Source organism: Sminthopsis crassicaudata, chromosome 3, assembly GCF_048593235.1.
Source record: "Sminthopsis crassicaudata isolate SCR6 chromosome 3, ASM4859323v1, whole genome shotgun sequence".
NCBI classification, from domain to species: domain Eukaryota; kingdom Metazoa; phylum Chordata; class Mammalia; order Dasyuromorphia; family Dasyuridae; genus Sminthopsis; species Sminthopsis crassicaudata.
In genome coordinates, this window is record NC_133619.1 from 553689228 (window position 1) to 553715204 (window position 25977).

At 34.8% G+C, this 25977-nt stretch overlaps 1 protein-coding gene and 1 long non-coding RNA gene across 37 annotated transcripts in view; one reads left to right on the top strand and one right to left on the bottom strand.

Moving 5' to 3' along the window:
- The window catches only part of LOC141563468 (uncharacterized), a 29101-nt gene extending 22042 nt beyond the window's left edge, over positions 1-7059 (top strand). The window contains exons 2-3 of the long non-coding RNA XR_012488428.1: positions 5529-5631; positions 6971-7059. This is a non-coding gene — a long non-coding RNA (uncharacterized LOC141563468). The remainder of the gene's footprint in view (positions 1-5528; positions 5632-6970) is intronic.
- The window catches only part of DLG2 (discs large MAGUK scaffold protein 2), a 2604243-nt gene that overhangs the window by 178701 nt on the left and 2399565 nt on the right, over positions 1-25977 (bottom strand). For 35 of the 36 annotated variants that reach the window (XM_074304592.1, XM_074304594.1, XM_074304589.1 and 32 more), the window contains one exon: positions 25814-25928. In XM_074304592.1, the coding sequence (XP_074160693.1) occupies positions 25814-25928 (115 nt within the window). Of the gene's footprint in view, positions 24213-25809; positions 25929-25977 lie in introns of all 36 variants that reach the window. The other variant, XM_074304612.1, reaches the window with a different exon arrangement.

A 25977-nucleotide genomic window follows, 5' to 3' on the forward strand; every position in this document is an offset into this window, starting at 1 on the left:
TGTTTTTTTGGTCTTGTTTTGTTATTTATTTATTTATTTTGTTTTATTTTTGGTGAAGCCTACTCTCAGTAATCTTTCTCTAAATACATAAAATGAACTGCATAGTATTACAAAAGAAGCCAATTATATTGAAATATATCAATATATCATTATGTCTTTTTATATTATATCAATTATATATCAGTATCAATATATCAATAATCAAATAAGTTCATATAAAAATTCTGCATTGGATCCCTAGAGCTGATCAGAGGCCATCTAGTTCAGCCTCCCCTCTTTCCCATTATAAAGTTGGGGAAACTGAGACTCAGTGCTTTGCTCAAGATTGCATCTGAATCAGGATTTCAAACTGGTTTCTTTGATTCTAATGCTGGGGCTCTACCATTGTGACACATAAGAATTAATATTAAGGATGTGCTGGAGCCAGCTCAAACCAGTAGGGAAAAGTTGATGGCTAAATTTTCAAGGTGAACCTTTAAAATACTTTGGAAATTGGCAAGTGCTATAAATTAGAGGTTGATTTTTTTTTTTTTTTTGTTGTTGTTGTTGTCTAAAGTGTGTTATGGGAAAATTTTTTAGAGCAATTATTAAACATCTATCAGTAAACTCCTGATTACACTGATACAAAGCACATTCCTTATAAAAATGATACTTAGGTGCCTTGTAATGGTATGGAAATGATGCTGTTTTCTAAGTCTAGATCCTCAGAGCCCAAGTTCTGGCAAGTCCAACCAAGTAAGGAAGTCTTCTTAGTATGGGTCTAGGGATAGATTCCATTCCTATTGCCGTAGGATCTCCTTAGCTAGGTTCGCAGAAGTTCCACATGTTAGAAGGATATGGATTTTCCTGCTACAACTTCCCACCGTTGAAGAACGTGTTAGACAAGTGTAGACAAAACCATTGACAATCTGTGCCAATGGGTAAGATTAGATGGGAAGAAACATTTCTTCAAGGAAGTAGAAAGACAATCTGGAAAGACCAGGAAGGGAGACTAGTAAAAGGCAGTTCTACCTTCCTTCCTTTTCCTATACTACAGCTGGAAGAATGTTCTTTTACCCACAAAATTATGGTCTTCTCTGGCTATCACTTTCAAATTCTCTAGGATTGGGAAGCCAGACTGGGTCTGGAGAAATTAAAAGAGAAACTCCCAGCTGGCTTTGGTCAGGTCGGCTGACTAACTCTTATTTCCTCTTTTGAAGCCCAAGACAGAAATGTCATTTTTTTTTTTAAACACAGATATCTGGCTTAAGTGCAGAATCCCTTCATTAATTCTGAGGGATTTTTATTTGTGACTGTAGAGTAAAAATAAAGAAAAATGATCATCTATCTCTTTTTTTTTAAACCTAACTCACTAATTAGGAAAGTTGTCCAAATTCACTGCATGCTTTATACAGAAAGTTAATTATTTTCTAATCAGCACAGGGTTGGCTATTTCTCCTTTTGGCTACTTTTCAATGAGTTATTAAAATATTCACTCCCAAAGAGTAAGTTTGACACTGAAAAGACTATTCCCTAGATTTTGATATAGAGGTCATGGAGTCCCACCTCTTTACCTTCTAGATAAGGAGAAAAAAACTGAGGCTGAGAGATAAAATAACTTACCCACCATCATACAGTTAGCTAGTGTCTGAAACAGGATTTGAATCCATGTGATTTGGAGCCAGGTCTTCTATACTCCAGAACTGGCATTCTACCCATTATACTATATAGCTGTCTCTAAAATCTATTTCAACAATTACAGGGAAATAAGACTTCTCAACTGAATCAGTCAGGATTGTGACAAAGGCCTAAAAACTCTACTGACTCAAATCAATTAAAGAATTTTGACAAAGTATGAAAAATTATTGTTTTTAAATCAAATTATATGTCCCCAAAATGGGCAATTGTGTGGCACAATGGATAAAGTTCTGGGACTCATCTTCCTGAGTTCTAATCTGACCTCAGACATTTACTGTATAAACCTGGTCACGTCACTAAACCCTGTTTATCTCAGTTTCCTCCCCTGTAAAGCAAACTAGAGAAGGAAATGGCAAACCACTTCAGCATCTTTGACAAGAAAACTGCAAATGGAGTTATGAAAAAGTCAGAAATGAACAAAAGTCCTAAAAGAGCCATTGAATGTAATGGAGTAGTATCAGGAAGGAATTATATTCATGTTAGTTGAGGAGGCAGCTTTGAAAAAATAGCCAAGCAAATTTGGAGCCCAAGGATTTGGTTGACTGGCATCAGAGAGGAAGGAATGAAGAACTAAAAATTAGTAATATATGACTGAAAGGAAAAAGAAGAAAAAAATAAGAATAAGCCAGGGCAGATATGGAAGAAATCAAGAATATTTTGGAACAAAAGACTATGGTTTTACCGACCTCTTCAAGAACTAAAATAATAAGAAAAGTTCTCTTTCCCAAATTTCCTCTCCTTGTATATATCTATCATCAGATATGATACTATGCTCCCTTCTTTACCTGAATATTCTCTGGCAAGTTGAATGTTTCTTTAACAATAAAGGCACCAGAATATAGCTAGCAACAAATATAAACATAAATTAAGGCAGAGAACCAAACCTCTGCTTAAGTGTTCCATCCAGTGACACACATTTCTTTGCTATTTCACAAATAAGACATTCCATGTTTCAGCTCTAGACATTTTTGCTGGCTGTTTTCTATGCTTGCAATGCATTATCCTCTCCTCTCCACCTCCTAGCTTCCCTGGATTTCTTCAAGTCTTAATTAAAGTCCCACTTTTTATAGGAAGTCTTTCCCAGCTCTTCTTAATATCTAGTGCCATCCCTATTTCTAATTATTTCCCATTTTTCCTAATTTGCTTGTTGTCTCCATTATTATATTGTGAGTTCCTTAAAGGCAGGGACTGCCTTTTGCATTTCTTTGTATTCCCAGCATATAATAGATGCTTAATAAATCCTTACTGAATGATTGACAGATGTGAATTTTCCTAGGGTCTCTGAGTGTTTGTGATTGTATTTCACTCTTTTGTTTAATATAGGAGCATAGAAGTAGTAGAAGATGGAATCATGTGAATGTGAAGGTTCATCATGTTGCCTTTAAGCTTGACATGCTGGTTATGGTAGTATAGTGTGGCTGATTTAATTTCAGAGACAAAGTGGCTAATATTACCAATGTTATAAATATAGCAAAACAATTAAATGGGATAAGCTGTGTACCAAAGTAAATGATATACTAGACTTAAAATCAGGAAGACATGGATTCAATTAATGCTTCATATCCTCAATGTACTGCCTTGAAGAAGTTACTTTCAGAGGTTCAGCTTACTTTCCATTAGAGTAAGAATACTACTCACACTTACCTCATAGAACACTTAGAGAATCAAATGAGATGGTGCATATACAGTATTTTGTAAACCTTCCCCATTAAGCTCCTTGGGAACATGGATGCTTCCTTTTTTGTTTGTTTTTATATTACCAGTGCTTACAGCTCCTGGAACATAGTGGGCACTTAATAAATGCTCATTGATTTGTTGATTGATTAAACTGCTATATAACACAACTATTAGGATGAACAGAAGCAGAGAAGTAAATTTTTCTTTAATGGCCATAAATGAGTCCAAATCACAGGACATCTCTGATTCTGTTCCATTTCCACGTGAAAACAGAAAGTCCTTCCAATCAAGAAAACTTACTTGGTGTTTCCATGCCAACTGATTGGAAAGGACATCAATTGGCTTAGTCATGATGAGTTACAGGTAAAGAGAACACTATGGATAAACGACCAGGGTCAAACTGGGGAAGCCAGGCTAGAAATTCTGTGTGAGGGAATGTTTTCTATTTTGTGTCTAATCTAGGGACTGGACAAAGGGTATGGCAGAGGAACTAAAGCAGAGGAAGCCTGATTGAATTTTTGGTCTTTTGTGAGGTTTCTGCAATTCTCTACTCACCCCCTCTAAACCATTTGGAAAAAAACATATAGACTCTAGTAATGTTTTAAACAATCACAATTCAATTAAGAGAATTTTAAGCAATTAATATCTGATTTGTATGAATCAAAATATTAGCTTAAATCCTTTATGTCCAAGAATTCTCCATAGTCTTTTCAATCTATTGTTTTTAGAGTCTCTTCTCTTTTGGTTGTTGAACTGGTGTTTTTTCTCCATGAGCAACCTACTTCAAGATAGTGTCTAAAGAGGATTTGAAGGAGGAGAATGTAATAGTTGCCTTTATATATCTGAAGGATTGCCACAAGGAATAGTGAGTAGATTTGTTCAGATTGACCTCCAGAATGCTCTCCTGTCTTCGCCACTCCTTTCTACCTACCTTTCTTCAAGACTCAGCTCAAGCACTACCTTCTCCAAGAAGCCCTTCCTGTTTCCCTCCAACTTCTAGAGCACTCCTCAATTATCTGATATTCATTAGCATATATTACATATGTTATATATGTCTCCTCCCTTAGACTATAAGAAGCTTGAAAGCAGAGAATTATTTATTTCATTTTTGATTTTGTATCTTCAGTGTGATATACAGTGTCTGGCACATGGTAAGTATTTAATAGATGTTTGTTGACTGAATGAATGACTGAAGTAATAGATTTAGGCTGAACATAAAGAAATAATTCCCAGTAATTAGAGTTATCTAAAAATAGAACAAGTTGCCTTAGGATGAATGATCTTATTTCTCAGAGGAGTTGTAAGTATCCTACAGAGAAGGTATAAGGATTGGATTTAAATATGATTGATAGTATAAGTTCAGTGATGCTGTGATTGTATAATCCATCTCATTTTTCTAGAGAGTCCATTTTGGTTCATGATTTGTTCTATCATGGTACACAGCCTTCTATGTCTCCATGTGAACTCAATACAGCTGATTCTGTCTTGGAAAATGAAACTAGGTTAGGGCTGAAACTGAAGCATTGTAATAATCTTTTAAGGATAAATGACTGCTACTTGAATGTAAGCTTTTTGAAGGCAGAGGTAATTAATTTTCATTTCTCCACCCTTGATGCATATGGGATCCCTTGAATATTATATGAGGTTAAAAATATTTATTAAATGACTCCAATGTCTTCAGGATTTCCTTTGAACCTTCCTCAAACCTCTCCTCCCTCCTCTATATAGAGGAATAGAATCAAATCCTAGTAATAATTTTAAAAATTATTTTGGAAACTAGATCTTCCGATTTACCTGGGCTAGAAATACAGTAGCCATTCACAAGCAGGATCCCACTCTTGACTGGCAAAGAAGCTTTGATCTACTCCATTCGTTGAACCTGGATCAGTATGTTTCTTCTTCGGGAATCTTGTGGCCCTCTACTTACCTATTTAGTGGTGGGATCACTGTAGATACCCAGTTGGTTTAGCACACTTCAGCTCAGAACTTCTGAACTCAAGGGTTCTGCTAGCTTCAGCACCCCAGCAATAATAGGGATTATAGACACATATCTCTATGCCTGGATATGACTGTGATTCTAAGGCAGGAGGATCAGACAAAGAAGGTCTAACACTTTTGTATATTCTCAAATACATAGCTACACTATCTAGTACTGATTGTGCTTCTATTTACAGAAAAAAACAGACATTTAGGCTTTGGAAAAATCTTGGTGATCATTTATCATCTATATCTCTTAAATTAAAGTGGCCTCCAGTGGATTGCACAAGATACTTAAAGGTAAAGCTGGGTCTTGAAATTCTCCTTTATCTAAAATAACATCTATTAGCCTACAAAAATTGTGTTCCAAATTAACAGAGGGGGAGGGGGTGGGAAAGAAAATTATTTCTGCCAGAATTTCATTTTTAAAATTACGGAATTGAGGCAGCTAGGTGGTACAATGGATAGAGTACTGGTCCTGAAGTCAGGAGAATCTGAATTCAAAACTAGACTCAGACACTGACCAATGTGACATTGGACAAGTCACTTAACTCCACTGCATCCAAAAAACCCCGAACACAATCATGGAATTAATTTTTCTAAAGAGTTATTTAAGAAATTAAATGATATAATGAATAGTGATGGAGTTGGAGTCAGAAATCCCTGGTTTCAAATCCTGCTTTTAAGTGTGTGATTCTGAATAATACACCTTAGATTCATCTTGGGATACTGTGAACATCAAATGAAACAAAGGTTTTTAGAAAATTTAAGGAGCTATATAAATATTATCTAGTATTATTTTGGCAACTTGTATGTGTAATACATAGGGTTCCAGGCTTGGGGTTAAGAGGATCTCAGTTCAACAGCCCCTGAGACACTTAATGACTGGGATTTTAGGCAAATCAATCTTGCTGAGCAATTTCTTCATCTGTAAAGTGAGGATAATATCAGGCTTTCTCTCATAGGATTGAAGTGAGGATTACATGAGGTAATGTATGTAAAATGCTTTCCAGTCTTTTAAGCATGATGTAAATGTTAACTATTATTATACTATGCTAAACATTTGGCAATCTTGGGTATCCAGAAGTTGTTTACTCTTAAATTTGTTTCTTCCAATACATTATGTGAAAAATGCACTTATTTGTTTTAAATAGTTGAGAAATGAGACGTTTTAGTTGTAAATTCAGATTACCTCAGAATTATCATCTAAATGACACATAGATCAATTTTAAAAAATACATAAAAGAACATATGGTAAATGCAAGTGAGTTTCTAGGGCCATTTAAGGTAGTGACTCAGCAGAGACCCAACAGTGAACTAGTGGAAAGACAGAAACACAAATTCTAAGAAAAAAAATTGACATTCATGGGTTTAGAATTAAACCACAATACCTCTCCTCCAGTCACCCACCCTAGTACTGTGACCACTACCTAGAGGGAGCTTCCTCATATCCATTTAATTTACAACCTTTCCCTTTGGCTATGCTAAATATCTTAATCTTCAAGGGCATCTTATTACTTGTGTTTACCAGATTTTTAACTAAGAATGTTTTGCAGGATGGAAAAAACAATGGAAATCTGTCAGATCCAGCACTGTAAGTGGGAAGCATTTTTATTGATTTCACTCTCATTGCCATTAGGTGGTGTACTGAATGGAGGGCCAGGCCCTGGAATCCAAAAAAATTAGCTTCAGACACAAGCTGTTGGATCATAGCCAAGTCACTTAACCCTGTTTGCCTCAGTTTCCGCATGTGTAAAATGAGCTGGAGAAGGAAATGGAAAACCACTTCAGTATCTTTGCCAAGAAAACCCCAAATGAGGTCACAGAGGGTTGGACACATGACTGAATATTGATAGTTTCATCTTGTAAGATTAAGCTATTATTCTAATTAGTTGAGAGCTTTTTGATTATGTGTTGCTATCCAATTCTTCCAGTTGGGTGTAATCTGTACATCTGACTACATGTTGTAAATGGCTTCATCCAAGTCAATGATATTAAAAAAAATTAAATAGCATTAAATAAAAATAAATTAAATAGTTGATTCAATTTGGTTGAATTCCACAAGCATTTATTGTCTTCTGTTTGTAAGCATTCTGCATGCAGAGATTAAAAATCAAACATTTTATGTCCGTAAATAGATTACATTCTATTGAAGGGGGAAAAAGTTTCTCTCTATAAACACACAGATATGTGTACATACTTATATACTTATACATATTTATATGTAAACATCTCTATGTATGTATATTTATATATGTATATGAAATCATATAAAGTAATTGTGGGTCAGAGACGAACACAGGTAACTAGAGACATGAGAAGAGGCCTTTTGTAGGTGTCACCTGAGACAACAAGGTATTCTATGAGGCTGAGATTTCATTATTCACATGTGAGAAAACCCAAATAAAGGCATGGAGAAGGGAGAGTTTTGTGGATGAAAAATAATCAAAAGTCTGATTTGACTGGAAAGTAGAATTAATGGAGGAAGGGTAAGCAGGATTCAGAGAAGGAGTACAGAAAGACCAGTCTAGAAATGTAGGCTGAAGCTAAATTGTGAAATGTTTGCAATGCATTTTTAAAAAATGCAAAAAAAAAGAGTCTGGGGAACTCAAGGAATCTAGAGATGAAAATCTTTTTCATAAAAATAAGATGTTTTAATTTCTAGTATTTTAATTTTTAAAATTTAAATTAATTAAATTAAATTTAAATATTGATCAGTATAGCTTGAATTAAAAAATACAGGGGATTCTCAATCAAGAGTGCAAAAAGCTCATTAGATCTGAAAGTTTGAGAAAGTACATAGATGATCAATTTTCAAAGAATTGAAATATAATTACAATTGTCCTAGAGGGAATAAGAAATCAGTGAAAATCGAGTAGGGGAGAGTCATATTTATCTCCATTAAATTCTCTCACTGCCTTAAAATTTAAACAATGTGGCCAACTCAAGTTTCAGTTACTCTTGACAGATATTGCTGAATTCAGAGTTATTGGGCTCAATTTCTTCTGCAGAGGGGTGGAATTGCAATGAGAAAGGAAATGAGAGGATGTTAAGAGTTTATCCAATGCCCTTGGAGAGCAATTAGGAGAAGTCATCAAATATTAGAGATGTTAACTAAAGGAAGGTAATATCAAAACTAGAGCTATTCCAACTGGTTTCTATCTAGCTAATCCTACTGAGATTTTTATACTTCTTCAGCGTGGAAAAATAAAAAGGAAAAGGAGAGATGAAGGGAGAATGAAGAGGGAAAGAAGGAAAAGAAAAGACAAGAGAAGGAAAAAAAGAGGAGGAAGGAGGGGAAATCAATTAATTGACATTTATTAAGGAACTACTATATGCCAAACTGTGTTAAATTTAAGGATACAAAAAGAGGCAAAAAACAGATCCAATTCTCTTTGAAGTTTCATCTGGAGGCCTTTTGTGTCCTTAGGGTTTGAAGTCTGTTCTTCCCTCTCTCCATAATAATTATCTATGATTGGAATTTTTTTTTGCTCATTTTTAAAGGTAGAGGTCCATTCCTAGAGCAAAGGGGAGATTGTCCTGAGTTTCCTTCACAGGGAGACAGGGGTTTTATGCCTTCCTGGGCCTGATTCTGCCAGGAGATCCAGCTCTCAAAGAATTTACAATCTAATGGAGAGATGATGAAAATAAATATGCTGGATAAATAGGAAATAACTAAAGAGAGAAGGCATTAGAATTGGGTGGTTGGGAAAGACTTTCTTTAGAAAACAGGAATTTAGTTGAGACTTAAAGGAAACAAGATCAGCCAGGAGATGGAGGTGATGGGCAAGAGCATCCCAGACACAGGGATAGAATATCTTGTTTATAAAATAGCCTGGAGTCACTGCATCGAGGATTATGTGGCAGGAAGTAAAGTGTAAAACCTATCTAAATAAGGTAGGTTATATAGATCTTTAATGACAAACAAGATTTTGTATTTGATTCTAGAGGCTATATTGAGCCATCAGATAGTGGTGACATGATCTGATCTGAAATCACTCTGATATTAATTGGAGTGGGGAAAGACTTAGGCAGATATATTCACCAGCAGACTTTCTTACTAGCCCAAGTGATGGTGTGGTAGCAATGGTAGAGATGAGAAGAGGACATATTCCAGAGATGTTGTAAAACATCTGGCAAGCTGGCAAGCCTTGGCAACCAACTGAATTTGGGCAGAGAAAGATAGTGAGGTATCTAAGAGAATACAGAAAGAATAAATGCATAGAAAGAAAAAGAATCTGATTTAAATCAAACAATGATATCACTAAAAGACTCAAAATCAGAAGACCCAAGTTAAGAGTTTTAATTCTAATGCTGTGGCCTTGGACAAGGCAGTGCACTTTTGTGGGCCTGTTTTTCTCATTTGTAAAATGAAAATTGAGCTGCATGGTGCCCTAAAACTATAGTATTCTGTAATGCTCTCTCTGTCTCTGTCTTTCTGTCTCTCTCTGTCTGTGTCTGTTTTTCTCCCTCTGTCTCTGTCTCTTGTTCTGTTTCTATCTCTGTCTTTTTCTGTGTCTCATTTCTGTTTGTCTCTGCCTCTGTGTCTCTCTCTCTGTCTCTGTCTCTCTCTGTGTAGAAAGATGGAGACAGAGGAATACAGAGACAGAGAGAAAGGAAAGGGAAGGAGTGTGAGAGGAGAATGAAAATATCTTTGGAAGAAAATGAACTTCCTAAACTACTCTGTGAGTGCCAAAAAGGCAGCAATAATGATATTAGCTATCTTTTAAAAGAAGTACTTTAAAATTGTAGAAAACAGTTTATTTAATCAGGAGGATGACTCAGAGTGGGATATTGAAAGCTACATGCAAATGGAAATGGAGAAACAAAATTTCTTTATGCTAAATAGAACTACCTACCTACAAACATATTCGCATACATACATGTATGTATGTGTAAGGGTATATCTAATAATTTACAAACACATAAATGTTGTGGTTAATTTGTCTCAGGGATATATATCAGGCAATTTTTGGCTAACTGGAAGCTTTTTACTCCTGGCATAATGGGACTGTGGAAAGAAAAACGAATTTGGTATCAGAGGACTTGAGTTTGAATGTTGATAATGTTATTTATTGCCTGTGTAAATTTCCACAAAACATTATCTACTTCCCTTGGTTTCCTTATCTGTAAAATGAAGTGATTAGAACTGATGATCTCTGAAGCCTCTTTCATCTCTAAATCCTTTGAAATGGGTTATTTATAACTTCCATTTTATGTGTTACATTTATTTTTATGTTTTAGAAGATCTAAAGCTTTATAATGTATCATTTAATTTCAACTTACATAGCACTTAATTTTTATGCTTCTTTTTTATACTATTTTATTTTTCCAAATATATGAAAAAAATTTACAACATTCATTTTTGCAAAACCTTGTCTTCCAAAATATTCCTCACTCCCCAAGACAGCAAGCAATTGGATATAGGTTTAACTTGTAATTCTTCTAAACATATTTTTATGTAAGTAAATAACATTTAAATGCTGGCTTGCACTACCCTGCCTGGAATATTGTTGGGATGTGCATTTTAACTGCATTAGAACAAGATTTTATTTTGTTTTACATATATGGGGATGAGGTGGTTTGCAAAGTTTAACAATCAGCGCCAAAAAATGCAGGAAATACTACATTTAATCTGCATTATTAGAATGTTCTCTATAACTTTCTCTTCTGTCAACAAAGTCATAAATCAAGATGATTTGCATATTTGCTGATTTCTGAGGTGCAAATGCTCACACTGAAAGTTTAACAATCATCTCTTGCCATTGGGTTTATATCTGCTGAATTATTATGCAGTGTTTAAAATTTTGCCTTCATCTCTAGTGTGCAACCATGGATGTGCAGTAGAGATAGGCTCCACCATGTACAGACCTGCTCGATGTAATCAGAACTTTCTAAGGAGGAGTGGTTAGAATGTCAGAATTAATTAGTATGCACATTACAGGGACAAAGTTCACTTCTGTATAACTAAATTCCAGACAAATCTAAATTCAATAAGGGTGGATTTAGCACCAAACTAATCTTAAACAGATGAATCATTGGAAATACAATACCATTAAGGAAGCCCATAGACCAGCACTTTTTAAAGTGGGGTTCCCTGACTTTTGGGAGTTCAAACAAAACCCTTTGAAGGAATCCCCAAGACATTTTCTGGGGGCCCTGAAGCCCTTTCAGGGGGTCTGTGAGGTTAAAATTATTTTCATAATAATAATAATGCTATTTGTTTATTGAAATACTCCTCTCTTTTCCAATTACATATTTGTGTGAGGTTGGATTTCCTTTATAAATATTTAATCAAAACAAAATATCACAAATTATTAAATGTAGAAGCAGGTATGAGATTCCAGATGTCTTCTTTTAAGACAGACATTAAAGAGGTTTACAAAAATATATAAAATACTACTTTTCTCAATAAATTTGACTTAAAATAGTTTTCAAAGAAAGTATTTATTCAATGAATTTATAATTTTTTTAAAAAATGAATTAATATTTTGAAGTTTATGTGTAGAGTGCCACAGATAGTGAGGAACTGTGGACAAGGTATAAGACCCTTTAGTCCAGTAAAACGAACCCTGCTGACTGTGTGGTTTGGTTCCCCATCTCCCTCTAAGGGCTCTTGGCCTTCTTGAGAAGTCAAGGGATAGTGATAACCTGTGTTGTAATTAAAACAGAGTTATACTAAGTAGTAAAGAGACATTTACACACAATAGCAAGTTGTTTATATGGTCCTGAATGTACAGTATATAGTTGTTACATGCACAGTGTGCTATGGTTATGTAAGGGTATTAGGGTATATAATAGGGTATATAATAATATATAATAGGGTATATAATAGGGTATATAATAAACGAACCCTGCTGACTGTGTGGTTTGGTTCCCCATCTCCCTCTAAGGGCTCTTGGCCTTCTTGAGAAGTCAAGGGATAGTGATAACCTGTGTTGTAATTAAAACAGAGTTATACTAAGTAGTAAAGAGACATTTACACACAATAGCAAGTTGTTTATATGGTCCTGAATGTACAGTATATAGTTGTTACATGCACAGTGTGCTATGGTTATGTAAGGGTATTAGGGTATATAAGCCTGAGAGAATTGGGAATAAACGGACTCCATGTTTGACGATCCATGTGAGTTCCACCTCTTCACTCCTATTCTAAGATCAAGTACTCGGGCTGTACTGAGATTTTCCAGAGAGCTAGTCTGAACATTACATTATCAGTATTAATTTCTAGTATGATAAATATTCATACACATATCCTATATAAACAAAAGCTCTTTGGATTTATCAATATTTTTAAGAAAATAAAACAGCCCAGAGACCAAAATGTTTGAGATTTGCTATTACAGATTACATAGGAATAGAGAGAAGGACCAGAACTGTGACTTCATTGATACTGGGAACTCCCATGTGAGAAAACTTCCTTAATGAATTCAGATCAGCACCTTGTCAACTTATTATCTTAGATATCAAATTAAAGCATATTTGTAAGAGTGCTTGGAATATAATAGATGTTAAACACCTCTCCTTCCTCCCTCTCTCTCCCTTCTTCCTTTCCTCCCCCTTTCTTCCCACCCCTTCCCTTTCTCCTTTTCTCTCTCTTCCCTCTCTTTCTTCCTCTCTCCCTTCCCCCTTCCTCCCTTCCTCCCCTTTTCTTCCTGATCTCTCTTTTCTTCCTTCCTCCTTCTCTCAGCCCTCCCTCTATGTCTTCCTCCCTCCTTATCTTTCTGCTTTCTTTCTCAAGGTTGTGTGTGTGTGTGTGTGTGTGTGTATGTGTGTGTGTGTGTTTGTATTAATAACTATTGAGTTGCCATTCAAAACTAAGTGCATTTGGGATCTAGACAATTTGAAGAGCTGATCTAGTGTGTTTAAACAGCTAACAATTCCATCTGAAATAATTCTAATGTCAAATTAAATAGAGTATTCATTGGAAAGCTAGTATAATTAGTAATAATAATAATTATTATTATAAATGGCTAGTATAATTAATAATAATAACCAATATTTACATAGTATTTACTATGTGCAAGGCACTATGTTAAGTGTTTTTTTAAAAAGTACTTGCAATGTCTCTTCCCATTACAGCAGATTTTCAGGATTCCTACTCTACCTGTCCTTACCTGTGACTCATAATGATGTGGAAGATAGCATTCTTTGAAGAGTCATTTGCCCATCAAGAGCAATTCAAGAGCACTAGACAAATAGTGACAGCTGAAGATAAGTATGAAGCAGCCCAATGATGGCATGCATACACCCATACACAACAGGAAAATCCTACAGGCAACTACATGGAAGTATATGTCTCTTTCTCCCTTTGCTGCATACACGTCTGAACATGATGAGACACAAGAAATACATTCTCTAAGGATTTGACCAATTCTAATCTATTCTTCATTCAGCTGCCAAAAGGATTTTCCTAAAATATAGATCTATATTACCTCCCCTTATCCTCTAGTCCATAAATCCAGTGCTTTTCTGTTATCTTCAGGATCAAATAGAAAATCTACTGTTTTCAAGTTTTTTATAATGAGACCTTTAGATCTCCTTAAACTTTATTTACTTCATACATTCTATAAGTCAGCTACAGAGGCTTACTTGATGTTTTAGAACATAACACTCTCCCATCTCTTTGTTTCCTTGCCTTTGCATTAGCTACCCCTTTCCTGGAATTCTTTATCTTCTCACCTCCTTTACTTAATATCCCTGGCTTTCTACAGGTTTCAGTTTAAAATCTACCTTCTGAGGAAGCCTTTCTTAGTATTCTAACCTCCCACCCCGAAAGTTGCTAGCCAGTTCCTTCCCCTCCAAGATTATTTTTGTCTATTTTATATATATTTTGTATGTTCCTAATTTTTGTTTTATTGCTTTTAAATATGTTGACCCCATTAAAATGTGAACTCTTTGAGGGTTGTTCTTGAGTCACTTAGGTCCAACTCTCTCAACTCTTTGTGACTCCATTTGGGGTTTTCTTGTCAAAGATACTGTAGTAGTTTGATATTTCCTTCTCTAGTTCATTTTTAGATGAGGAAACTGAGACAAAGTTAAGTGACTTGTCCAGAGTCACAAAGTTAATAAATATCTGAGGTTGGATTTGAACTCATGAAAATGAGTCTTCCTGATTCCAAGTTCAGCAATCCACTGAGCCACCTAGCTGCACGTTTCTTTTCTTTGTTTTTATCACTGGTATACAGTTTTGCATAGAGAAAGTGATTAATAAGTATTTTCTGAGTTATTTATCCCACAACCTCTGGAAAAAAAAACACAAACAAACTAGAAGGATAGAGCAGCTGAAAAAAAAAAGTGTGAATTCTCTCAAGAAAGCAGGAAAAACAATCTTTGAATCTTAGGCTAGGGGGACAAAGACTAAAGAAAACCAATATCAGAATATGTGAAGCTATTTGTACATCAAGGTAGCTGAAGGACATTTAGAACTTGAAGGGGGAAAAGAAGGAAATAGATTATAAAATGAGACTCTCTATTCCTGTTTATCATGGAGAAATAAATTTCTGCTAATGAACTGGGGCTTGTTAAATTAATAAAACGCTACTGCTTTGCTTTAAAGACTCTCTTTCATAGGAATAAAAGATGACAGAATTCTAGCTAGAAGGAGACCTTAGAAATCATTTTGTTCAATCCCCATATTTTATAGAAGAAGAAGACCATAAGATCTGGAGAAATCAAATAATTTTCCCATGGTCATACAATATAGTCAGGATTCAAAACCAAGAAATTTTATTCTGAATCCAGTTCTCCTTCCCTTTACATCATTATATGGAAAAAAGTATCAAAACCCTTGTAGTAAATAAGTATAGCCAAGGAAACCAAATCTCCTCATTTCTGTTTGTTGAAACCATAACCCAAGTGAATCTATCAGCCCCACATGGCTCAAATAACCAACTTTCATTTTATATATAGCACATATATGCCTTGTTCTACTTAATAAATGAAGGAGAAAAAACCAAGCCTTATACAATAGATATTTTAAGATTTTTGTACAAGCCTCATAGTCTTTTCAATTTCATATAAGAAAATACTCTTTATTTTTTGTATGTGGTATTAAAATTCAGCATTAAAAATTAAAATAAAAGTGAATGGAAGACCAAATCATAAAGACTAATGGGTTCTTTGAAAGCTTGGTCTCCAGAGGAAGGCATTATACAGCATCAAGCTGCTACTCCTGAAAAGCCAACAGAACAGTGATAATATCCAGGGTCCTAATATGAGAGCAAAATGTGGACCTACCACAAATGTCTCATTCAGATTGCTGAGTAATTCCATCCAAGTGGAATCCAAGCCATCCTTCACGTCAAGTTAAAAGGACAGGATCATCCACAATACAATAGCATAGAAAAGATATTCATTAAAGACAGCTCTTCTGAGTTGAACATATGTAGGACAGTCAGATAGGGATTATGAAGAGCTGAAATGGGATAGTTGGGGCAAGGTGGAAAGTTCCTTTAAGTGAAATTGGAAAAAACCCTAAGCCATGCCTTAAAATACCTTCTTTGGGAAGAGGACAGACTTTGGGCATAGGAGCTTTTGTAGAAGCAAGACTTTGGGAAGATCAAAATTGGAAGGGGAAGCTCTATCAGAATTAGAAGTAACAGGCTTACTAGGAGTAATTTCATCAACTATTGTGGTAGCTAACAATTTTGTTTCTTTGTTCTTTAAACTATTTGAGGAAAGGATTATTTAGGTTTTGTTTTTGGATTCCCAGCATCTAGAACTATGTTTAGCATAAAATGAATCCACAGTAAATTCTTCATGAATTAAACTATTCATTTCTTAATTCATTTAAATTGGCATTCATGGCATTTTTTTTTAAGTTACACTTGCTCTCAGAGTTGAACTAAGGGAAGACAAGACAGATACATAGGAAACAAGATGGAAATAGGATACATAGGAATTAGGATACTGTAAATTAAATTTATTTCAACCAATAAAATTAATTTTTTTCTCTGACTCCTCCATCGGCAAAGCAAAAACAAACATGAAAACAAAACACTTGCAGGAAATATGGATAGTTAAATAAAATAAACGCTTGAATGTGCCTTTTTCCAAAAATTACATCTCATTCTTCTCCCTGAATCTGTCATTTCTCTGTCAGGAGATAAGTAGAATGCTTTATTATGAGTCCTCTGGAACGATGTTTGGAAATTGTGTTGATTGGAGTTCTTACATCTATCAAAATCTTTACAAGGTTGTTTTTATTATGTAAATTATGTTGTTCTGATCACTTAATTCTGTATCAGTTCATAAAAATCTTTTCATGTTTCTTTGAAACCATGCCTTTCAACATTTCTTATGACACAACATTTTTTTTTTTGGTGTTTCACGATATTTATAAGCCATACTTTGTTCAGCCATCCCTTAATTGATAACCCCTTCAAATAAGGGATGTTTAAAAATATTACTTTTTGCAAGGGAATATATTTTTACATTATATTTTAAGGCAAGAAAATTTTACTTTTTAGTAATGTGGGAGTATTTATTTCATTAAAAGACTCACTATATTGTAAACTCTCAAAGCCTCTGGTGAGTAATAACACAAGAACATGATTTTCAAATAAAGAGGCATGATTTTTTGACCCGACTTAGATATTACAAATATCCTATCCTGGTTTTGTTGTCTGCAATCTTTTTAAACTTTAATTTTCCTTTAAGGCCCATTTTAAGCATCCTTCTTCGGGGAAACCTTCCTTTGCTAAATCTTGGTATTATTCCTTGGTATTATTCCCTTTCTTTGAACCCCTGCATTGTCTCATTCATCTGACATTTGCTATAAACTACTATTGATTGTGATTGATATTTTAAAATTGTGATGTGATAGTTCTGTCAGCCTAACTTGACTTCAAACCAGCAGAAGGCAGATTGTTTTATGCCCTTATGTGTCCATTGCCTAATATGATGCTATTTGTTGATATTCATGCTTACAAAAGATTATAGCTATAACTTATAGCTTTGTTTAATGGATTTTGTTATTAATTTGTTGTGTTAAATATAAAGAATAATGATAAAATACATTAATATTTTGTGATGGATTTCTCAAAATGTTGGATATATAGAACATTTTACACATGAGAGTCCATTTTCCCCATGAGTTCCCATTTAAAAACTACAAATGTGTTCTAATTTTCCATTCCCTGAGATGTAATAAAAATTGTATTAGAGAAATCAGCAAAACTTGAAAAAGATTATGTGAAGAAATCTGAGTTAGATGATAAATTATTAAGAAAAATACTCAATATATAAACATAACACACAAGTAATTATAGCAGTACTTCTTGTCATAAGAAAGAATTAGAAACAGAATAGATATCCTTTGATTGGAAAATGACAGCAAATTATGGTACATTAATATAATGGAATATTACTGTGCCATAAGAAATTAAAAAGTATGATAAATAAAGAGGAGGAGGAGGGAAAGACTTTCACGAACTGATGCAGTATGAAGCAGACATTGCCAAAAAAACAGAATATATGAATTCAACAATTAAATGGGAAGAAACATCACACAACAACTGGAATATGTAAATATATTTACATATATACACTCATGCTATATATGTGAGAGAATTCTATGAATTAGTTGTATGTGTATATAGGAATAAATAATATATGTGAATATACTATATACACACATACATACACTCACTTTCTTTTTACATGGGAGGAAATGCAGAGGGATATGTTTTTGTTCATAACAAAAAAAATTAATTAAGAAAATACTGAATGAGTACATATGTTTTCAAGAATGATGTTCAATAAAACTTTCAACAGAGTTAACTGGATATGCTTAATGATATCATTCTTGTGCTGCTTGAGAATTTGACATACATTGTAAATAATTCACATTAACGATTATAATTAATATTATTTTATATAAGCATGTGAATTTTATCTTTAATTTTTCTTTTCTCTTGTTATTAGTTCTTTTAGGAAGAATGACACTTGCCCCTAAAGAAAAACAAGCATTTATGAAATTTATGTTTTGTGTAGATTTTTGTGCTGGGACAGAAAGCTTAGATATGGTACAGACTAAGCTCCTATGAATATATACTCTAGGTAGAAGATAAGACATGAATACATAACTATGATGTGTGGTATGATGTGATGGATTGATTAGAGAAGTATAAAACAAAGTTCAGTGTAATTTTTGGAGGACAAGGTCATTACTGACTGATCAGAGAATCAGGTTTCCTGGAGAGGATTGTATTTAAACTATAAATTAAATTTAAATTAAATTCCTTTAATTGATGGACAGAAATCACTTCTATGCTTCATTGTGGCAAAGAAATGTCTCTTAAAGGTTATGTTAGTGTGGGTGGGAGATGAGGCAAATTCTAGAAAGCTCTAATCAGCGTAGAAAACCTAAAAGTATGGGTCTGGAGATAAATTCAATCTATTGTTTAAAGATTAGACTAGGTAAATGCTGAAAACTCATTACCAAAAAGTTGTTCAGAGACAAATTTTTTGACCCTCATCATCCATGAAACAGAGAAATCAATACTCTGATTATATCCATTAGAACTTCTTCCATGAAGTAGATTATATCCCACTTTGGTAGATGAGTCTTAGGAAGTTATGTGAGGCTTAGAAAAGTTAAGTGACTTGACCTTTGTCAAAGAGCTAGAAAGTATCAGAGGTAGGATTTGAAACCTGGTCCTCTGAATTCTAAAACTCTTCCCATGTCTATTATGTCATACTACTCTTAGATAAAAGTGTGAAATGGTTCTTAGTTCTACAAGGCCATTACTTGGGGCTCTCCTTTTCAACTTTGGAAAACCACTGAGACATATGAAGAGACTAATTGACTTGGTAGGCTTAATGGAAAGGACAATGAACATGAATCAAAGGGCTCTATTTCTCAGTTCTATATTCAAGGGAAACTCCTCAAGTCTTCAGTTTCTTTGTTATTAATGTAAGGAAATCAATGTAATACCCCAACCTCAAAGATTGTCATGAGGAAACCACTTTTTAAAGATTTAAAGAAGTCAATGGAATTATTTATTTTTTATTTTAGTTTTATTTGACCCAGATGTGAAACTGTGTGTGAGGACGGGGGAATTGAGAAATATGGAGAATAGGGACACAGGAAGACTTATTCCAGTCTTCTCTTGGGATATTCTCTATATGAAATAGAGCTTAATTTGCTTATCTGATTCCATCTTAGGGTTAGGTTCCAATAAGAATAATCCCAATGTTTTTAAGACAGGGAAGCAAATACAAATATTATTTTGAAGAAAATTCTATTACCAGATTATTTTATTTGGGATTCTGGTAGATATGAATTATTGTCACTGCCTACAATTCTGCAGTATTTCATTTCTTTTTTGTATCATAACATCCCATCTTATCCTGGATAGATTTATGTGATATCATCTAGTCTGTTCTCTCATATAAGTGAGTAAATAATGTGAGGCCAAGGGAGGCAAGGGAACATGGAAAATCTGTGGTCCTAAGAGTCTGGTATTTTATTTATCATCATCAAATTGTGACATGATGAATAATGACCTTGGCTAAACTAATTTGCTTGTTAATCCACTTCTTGCTAAGCAATATCTCCTTTTAAGAGTATTGTCATAACTTCAACTGGATTTTGCATGACTCCAGTTTCTATGAAGCTCTTTCGTAAAAGCCAATTAAAATCCAGGAAAAAGGGATAGGGACATATCAAGTACTGATGATCTTTAAGACAATTTTAAATGGAGAAGGATGGGACACGGTGTGATATGAGGGGTAGAATGCTTCAGCTGGAGCAGGAAGACTTACGTTGGAATCTTACTTTAGACACATACAATCAATGTACACACAGGCAAGATGCAATGTTTCTGGTTAGATTAATTTCCTCATCTGTAAAATGAGGGGTTGAATTTTCTTTCACCTCTAAATATATAATCATATTGATTAGATGATCAATTGTCTATTTAATTTTCCATTTTCTTTGGTTAACCTTGACGAGAGTTCATCTACAAAAGGTTTGTGAAGAGGCATAGTGGAAATTAGATTTGCTATCAAAAGATGCAAGTTTGTGCCCTGGCCATGCCAAGTGACCTTGGGTAAATGGTCCAACCTCTATGAATCCTGTTTGATAAGGTGAAGTTAATGTCCTCCTGTCCTACCTGATGAGGCTGTTGTAAAGATAAAAATGAGATATAACGCTACATTAAGAATTTTGTAAACCTTTATGTACAATAACATCCTGCAATTCTCTTGAAATTCCACCAGGACTGGTCCTAAGAAAAACTATGAAGGAAAAAAGTCTGTGGTTGTCCAGCCTTACCTCCCTGGACCCTTGTCTTCTAGTTTGATGTAGATTTCTTCTCAATTATTTCAGGACAATAATGCCCCTTTATTTTCTTCATCATTCAAAACTAGACCTCAGGAAAGGACCTAAGCACAGTCAATTCATGCCCAAGTATAGATTTAAATTCCTGTGTTCTCTCTCAAATTCCAACATTAAAGATTTTTTCCTTTATAGAAAATGTTTTACGCAACCTTGAGTCATTAGCATAGACATTTTGAGGTATGTGGTGTGGGGAGTAAAGCTCCTAAAATCCCAACTGGTTAGACCAGCCTAAAGGTTCTCCCAATTGTATCCATGTCCTGTAGCTCAATGGCTTCCTAAATTGAAAAATTTGCTAATGCTTTGTATAGCATATTGGAATAAAAAAGGTTTATAAATGTTTTCAACATGTTTTTATTTACTTTTAAAATTCTACAACTATATAGAAGAGAGTCACAGAGCAAGAAATGCACAATACAGAGAAGTCCATGATATAAATAAAACATGCTAACCCCATCCCATATTACATGTACAGTGCTATGCATATCAAGAGTCATTTCTTTTTGTACAAGACCATCAAAGCATGTCAAGCAATCCACACAGAAGGCAAGAAGAGGAAAGAGGAATACAACCAGATTGGGAATTTGGCATTTGGAAAACAGTTGGGATGACAGTCCCCTGGGAAAGTCACAGAAAGAGCCTAGCTCTGGAAGGGCAAGATGCTCTGCAGCTGTAATTTGGGCAAACAGGTTGATACACTGAGCTGAAGAGGATCACTGAGGGGGACCTGGGTGGGGTGGGGGAGCAGGCTAGCATCTACATACAAGCTGTGTAGAATCATTCCAACTGGGACTCCCAAAAGGAGTCTGGGAGAGGGAGAGGGAGGTGGAATACAGGAGAAAGCCACTCTTAAAGGAAATAAAGGTTGCTGGGGGTACAGACACCATTCTGAGACTACTAAGTTATTTAATACAGGCCAACAATCCCCATGCTTTCTTAGTTCATTTACTACAAAGTCTACAGCAAGGGTTTACTTTTTTTGTGTTACGAAGAGCTTTGACAGTCTGGTGATGCCTAATGGACTCCTTTCTCATAATAATATTTTTAAATGCATGAAATAAACTACAACATTACAAAGAAAACCGATTATATGGAAACAGAGTTTTCTCAAAATATATTTTAAGAAAAAGTTCATAGACCCCAGATTAAGAACTCATTTTCCAGAATCTCTGCTCCAGGGAAACAGATACCTGGGCATCTAAAACCAGCAAAACAAGCTACTCAGATTCAAGTGATTATTAAACAAATGGCTGTTATTAAGTACCAGCTATGTGCCACATTGTCTAATTTCTAGTTGCATGTCAGGTTTGAGTTGTATCATTATTATTTTTGCTTCTTTTAATTCAGATTCTTTCTTAGTGCTGAAAACAAGAGAGCTGCCCTCTTCCTTGACCTACGAACTGATTTTTTTTTTCTAATAAGCATAGAATGTGGGATAGAAATTATAGGAGAGAGAACATTGGAGAAGCAATGTATATAATGGAGAGGGGATGGATCTAGGACTCAGGAGCTTTACATTTGAGGCTCAACTCTGCTACTAATTCTTTTTTGACGATGACAAAATCTAAATCCTTTCTCTGGACCTCAGTTTCTTTTTATGTAAAATAGGAGAGGAGTTGAACCACAACAATCTTTCAGAGTACTTTTAAAGATTACAAAATGATTTCCTCACAACAACCCTGTGAGGTAGGCTGAGGATATTAATGGAGTTGTAGATCTTGGATGTGAAAGGGGTCTTAGAGATCACCTAGTCAAATATATATATATTTTTTTAAAATCAAAGAAACTGAGGCTGAAGCAGGTAAAAATAACTTGCTCATGATTGACCGGTCATACAATCAAAGACTAACATTCTAGCAAATCTAAGACTTTTGACTCTGAGTCAGGGACTTAGAGACAGGTTAAAGTTTCTTAACATTTTTCTTATGTTGTGAGTTTAAAAATGTTTTTTTTTAGATGAATAAAATTATTGATATTGAAAGATGGAATTTTTATATGTGATTGCATTCAAGTTCAAGGATCACTTTGGAATTCATCTCCAAGAACTTTGGTATTCCATGGACCTCAGTTAAGTGCCTTTGGGTGAGGTGATCTCTAAAATGCCTTCCGATCTTAAAATTCTACTATTCTAAGAGACATGTGAAGAGCACTCTTAAAGACACTTGGGGATGTCTTTCTTGTATACTACAGAAACCCTTATTTGGATGACTTTAGGAAAACATGAAGTTATAATAGCAAAGTAAATACAATTATCAGGTACTAGTTAGTTAACGCCATAGTTGAAGCAAGCTGAACCAAGTTATATCCATTAACACATTTTCTTTGCAAAAAATCCCCTTACAATTCATGTTATACAGCTCGATTTACCTTCTTTCACTTATATTTTCCAACACTTTACAACACAACACTTTGCTCGGTCTCCACCTAAACAAATCACAACCAGTGCCCTAACAGGGACCACTTTGCAGTGTCATTGAAGTATATGAGCCAAACATACATTTCTGTATATCAGTCATTACTCACAAGGGAGATGGGCCATGGAAAGCAATTACCTTTCTTCTTTCTCTTTCCCCACCAAAAAAATCAAAACATAATAAAAAGCATACCAAAAAAGCCCAATATACCAAGGGAATAATTTCTAAAGAGCTATAATTTGGGGGATGTCTCCATGAAGTATGTTAGAACTCTTCAAAACACATAAATTATCAAAAAAAATTTTGGGAGGAGAATCTCCCCAAAGATGAACATTACCAAGGAGATACAATTTTTACTTTAAAATCTTCCACTCATTTGTTTGTATTACTTTTATAGTATTTTCAAGATTCAAAGCCTGAGAGTCTCAGTATTATCATTTCCAACTAAAAGCTATTATCTCCATATAGCATTTTCATATCATTTGCTTTAATTTTATTAATCTTCCATAACAAAATGAAAATGACTAAGATATTACCAATACAATTTAACAATCTGCTTATAATACATTAAAGATAATTTTTCATACTTTTTCATTTTTAAAAATAGCCAATGACTTAAAAATAACTTTTCTCCAATCTTTACTTTAGCTCTCCTTTCCCATTATCTGAGAGTTAAATGATTTATCTGCTTTCTGCACTAAACCTATTGGATTTTCCCAATTCAATGCCTGAGGTGAACATATTTTCAACTAAAAAAAAGAAAAATTCTTGTCGAGCAAAGAGCACTGGTACCACAGTACTCAAGAAGAGAAGATATGGAGATAAATGGGGGTCATTAACTTCCCATCACAGTTGAGATGTTGCTACAAGAGACGGGCTCTGGGGCGATTATCAGCATTCCTTGCCCAGATTACACAGAGGTGTATCGAGATAATCTTCTGAAAAGCAGCCGGCCAAATTTGCAAGGGCGACATATATATATATTTTTAACCTCAGGCGTTCTGAGGTTGTGTAGGCCCTTCGATTAATAAGGGGCTCTCTACGTGTCAGGGGACCCAGCAAATTAAGGCCCCCGAGAACCTGTAGGCTTCAGGATTCTTGCTCCCTTCTTCCCCCTGCTGTACCTACCTAATACACACAAAAGATAACTTTATAGCCACATTTGAACCAACATGACATGTTAATTAAAGTACTGTCATCTGGGGTCTATAACAAGCACCTCATGCTAGTAAAAGAAAATGAAAAGCAAGGCCCAATGGATATTATACCTCAGCAGCAAAAAATACTTAGGATTAAGCGAGGATTCCATTTGTAATTTAACTGTAGCATAGCCAACATTTTCTCTGCCCCAACTAAGTGTGGAAATTCCATTTCCATTAATTATATTTGCTATTCACTCCCCCCTTGCTTTTGCAGCTCAATTTTAAGCCATTTAAAGTGAAGGAGGGACCTCAGTGGTAAATGCATATTGGTAAATTGGCATGTAGCTACACATGGTCCTTATAAATATATCTTAAGTTAGCTTAAGAGGGCTATATGTGCTTGACGGTGAGGTGCGTGTTATAGGGGAATAAGGATGTACTATCATCTGTGATGAACAAATCCTTGTATATATTTAAAACTCAAGATACTTTCCTCCCATGGCAAATGACATAGCTCTGCCAGCAAAGAACCAAATAAATTTTATTATATAGCAAATGATCGATTAAGAGGAAACTATCACAAAGTATGGCCAATGAGCAATATATGAGAGGTCTTTTGGAGGGTCACAGGGAAATGAATATCTGCTCCTCCTGAGGCCAGCAAGAATCATTAAGAATATAAACAAAACCCCCCAAACAAAATTTTCAGTTTCCCATCAGTATACCAGAGTGAATATAATACTTGTCAAGAAGGCCAAAAGAATAACCAAGAATGGCAACTAAGACTATTGAAGACAACCTAAGACTGTCTTCATTCTCTTTCCTAAATGATAAGTTGCCAGTATTTAAAAATCTTTCTTCCCATTCCTTCCCTAAACCATGTTTTAATCTATTTTCTATTAGCCTAACAATGGTAACAAAGACTAGCTAATTAAAGAGGAAAGCCTTCCTTGAAAAGTTTGATCCAAATTCCAGTCCCATAGAAAGCTCAGCTCACACTGGGAAGGGGGAACAGTTTATACCTCTGCGCTTATGGACTTTTCACACTTTGAAAGTTGATGTTGAAACCAAGAAAATGGGAACAATGCTGACCTTGCAAGAGGCCATGCAGCAAAGATCTGATGGAAAGGACAAGGATGGACAGTAATCTGCATCCTGACCAGAGTCCTTCATTTGCCAAAGAAAATAATTGATAACGGCCTGAACACAAAAGCTTGACAAGTTGCATGCTTTACACGTTCATGGCAGAAGAGTGAAATAAAGGATTATTATAAAAGAGAGGATCATGTAAGAACCCAACTCCAAATTGCAATTACTTTAATCTATTAAATAGACTTTTAACTGACATTTTGGAATTTCAAAAAAAATCTCTCAAATGGTTATCAAATAAAGGTCATTAGCTGTGGTTCAATTTTAAGTCATGTCATTGCTGCATTGTTAGCTATTGGGTTTATCTGAAGTTGTCACCCCGTACTATATAGATAAGTATGGAGCTTTACAACATCACGTGATGGTTTCCATTCATTCCCAAAGAGAATAGAAAGGAAAATGGGAGACATGCAAGAGTGACTCAAGAAACCTACCTGACATAGAGTGAGCGTTTCTGATTGGTTCTCAGGGAGCCGGACCCAGAACTCATGCTGTGGTTCATCATCTGCTCGCGTAGGTCATGGATTTTTGCCTCGAATCTAGCGTAATCTGGTGATAGAAACAAAGGGGATAACATTGGTGACCATTGGTGTACTTT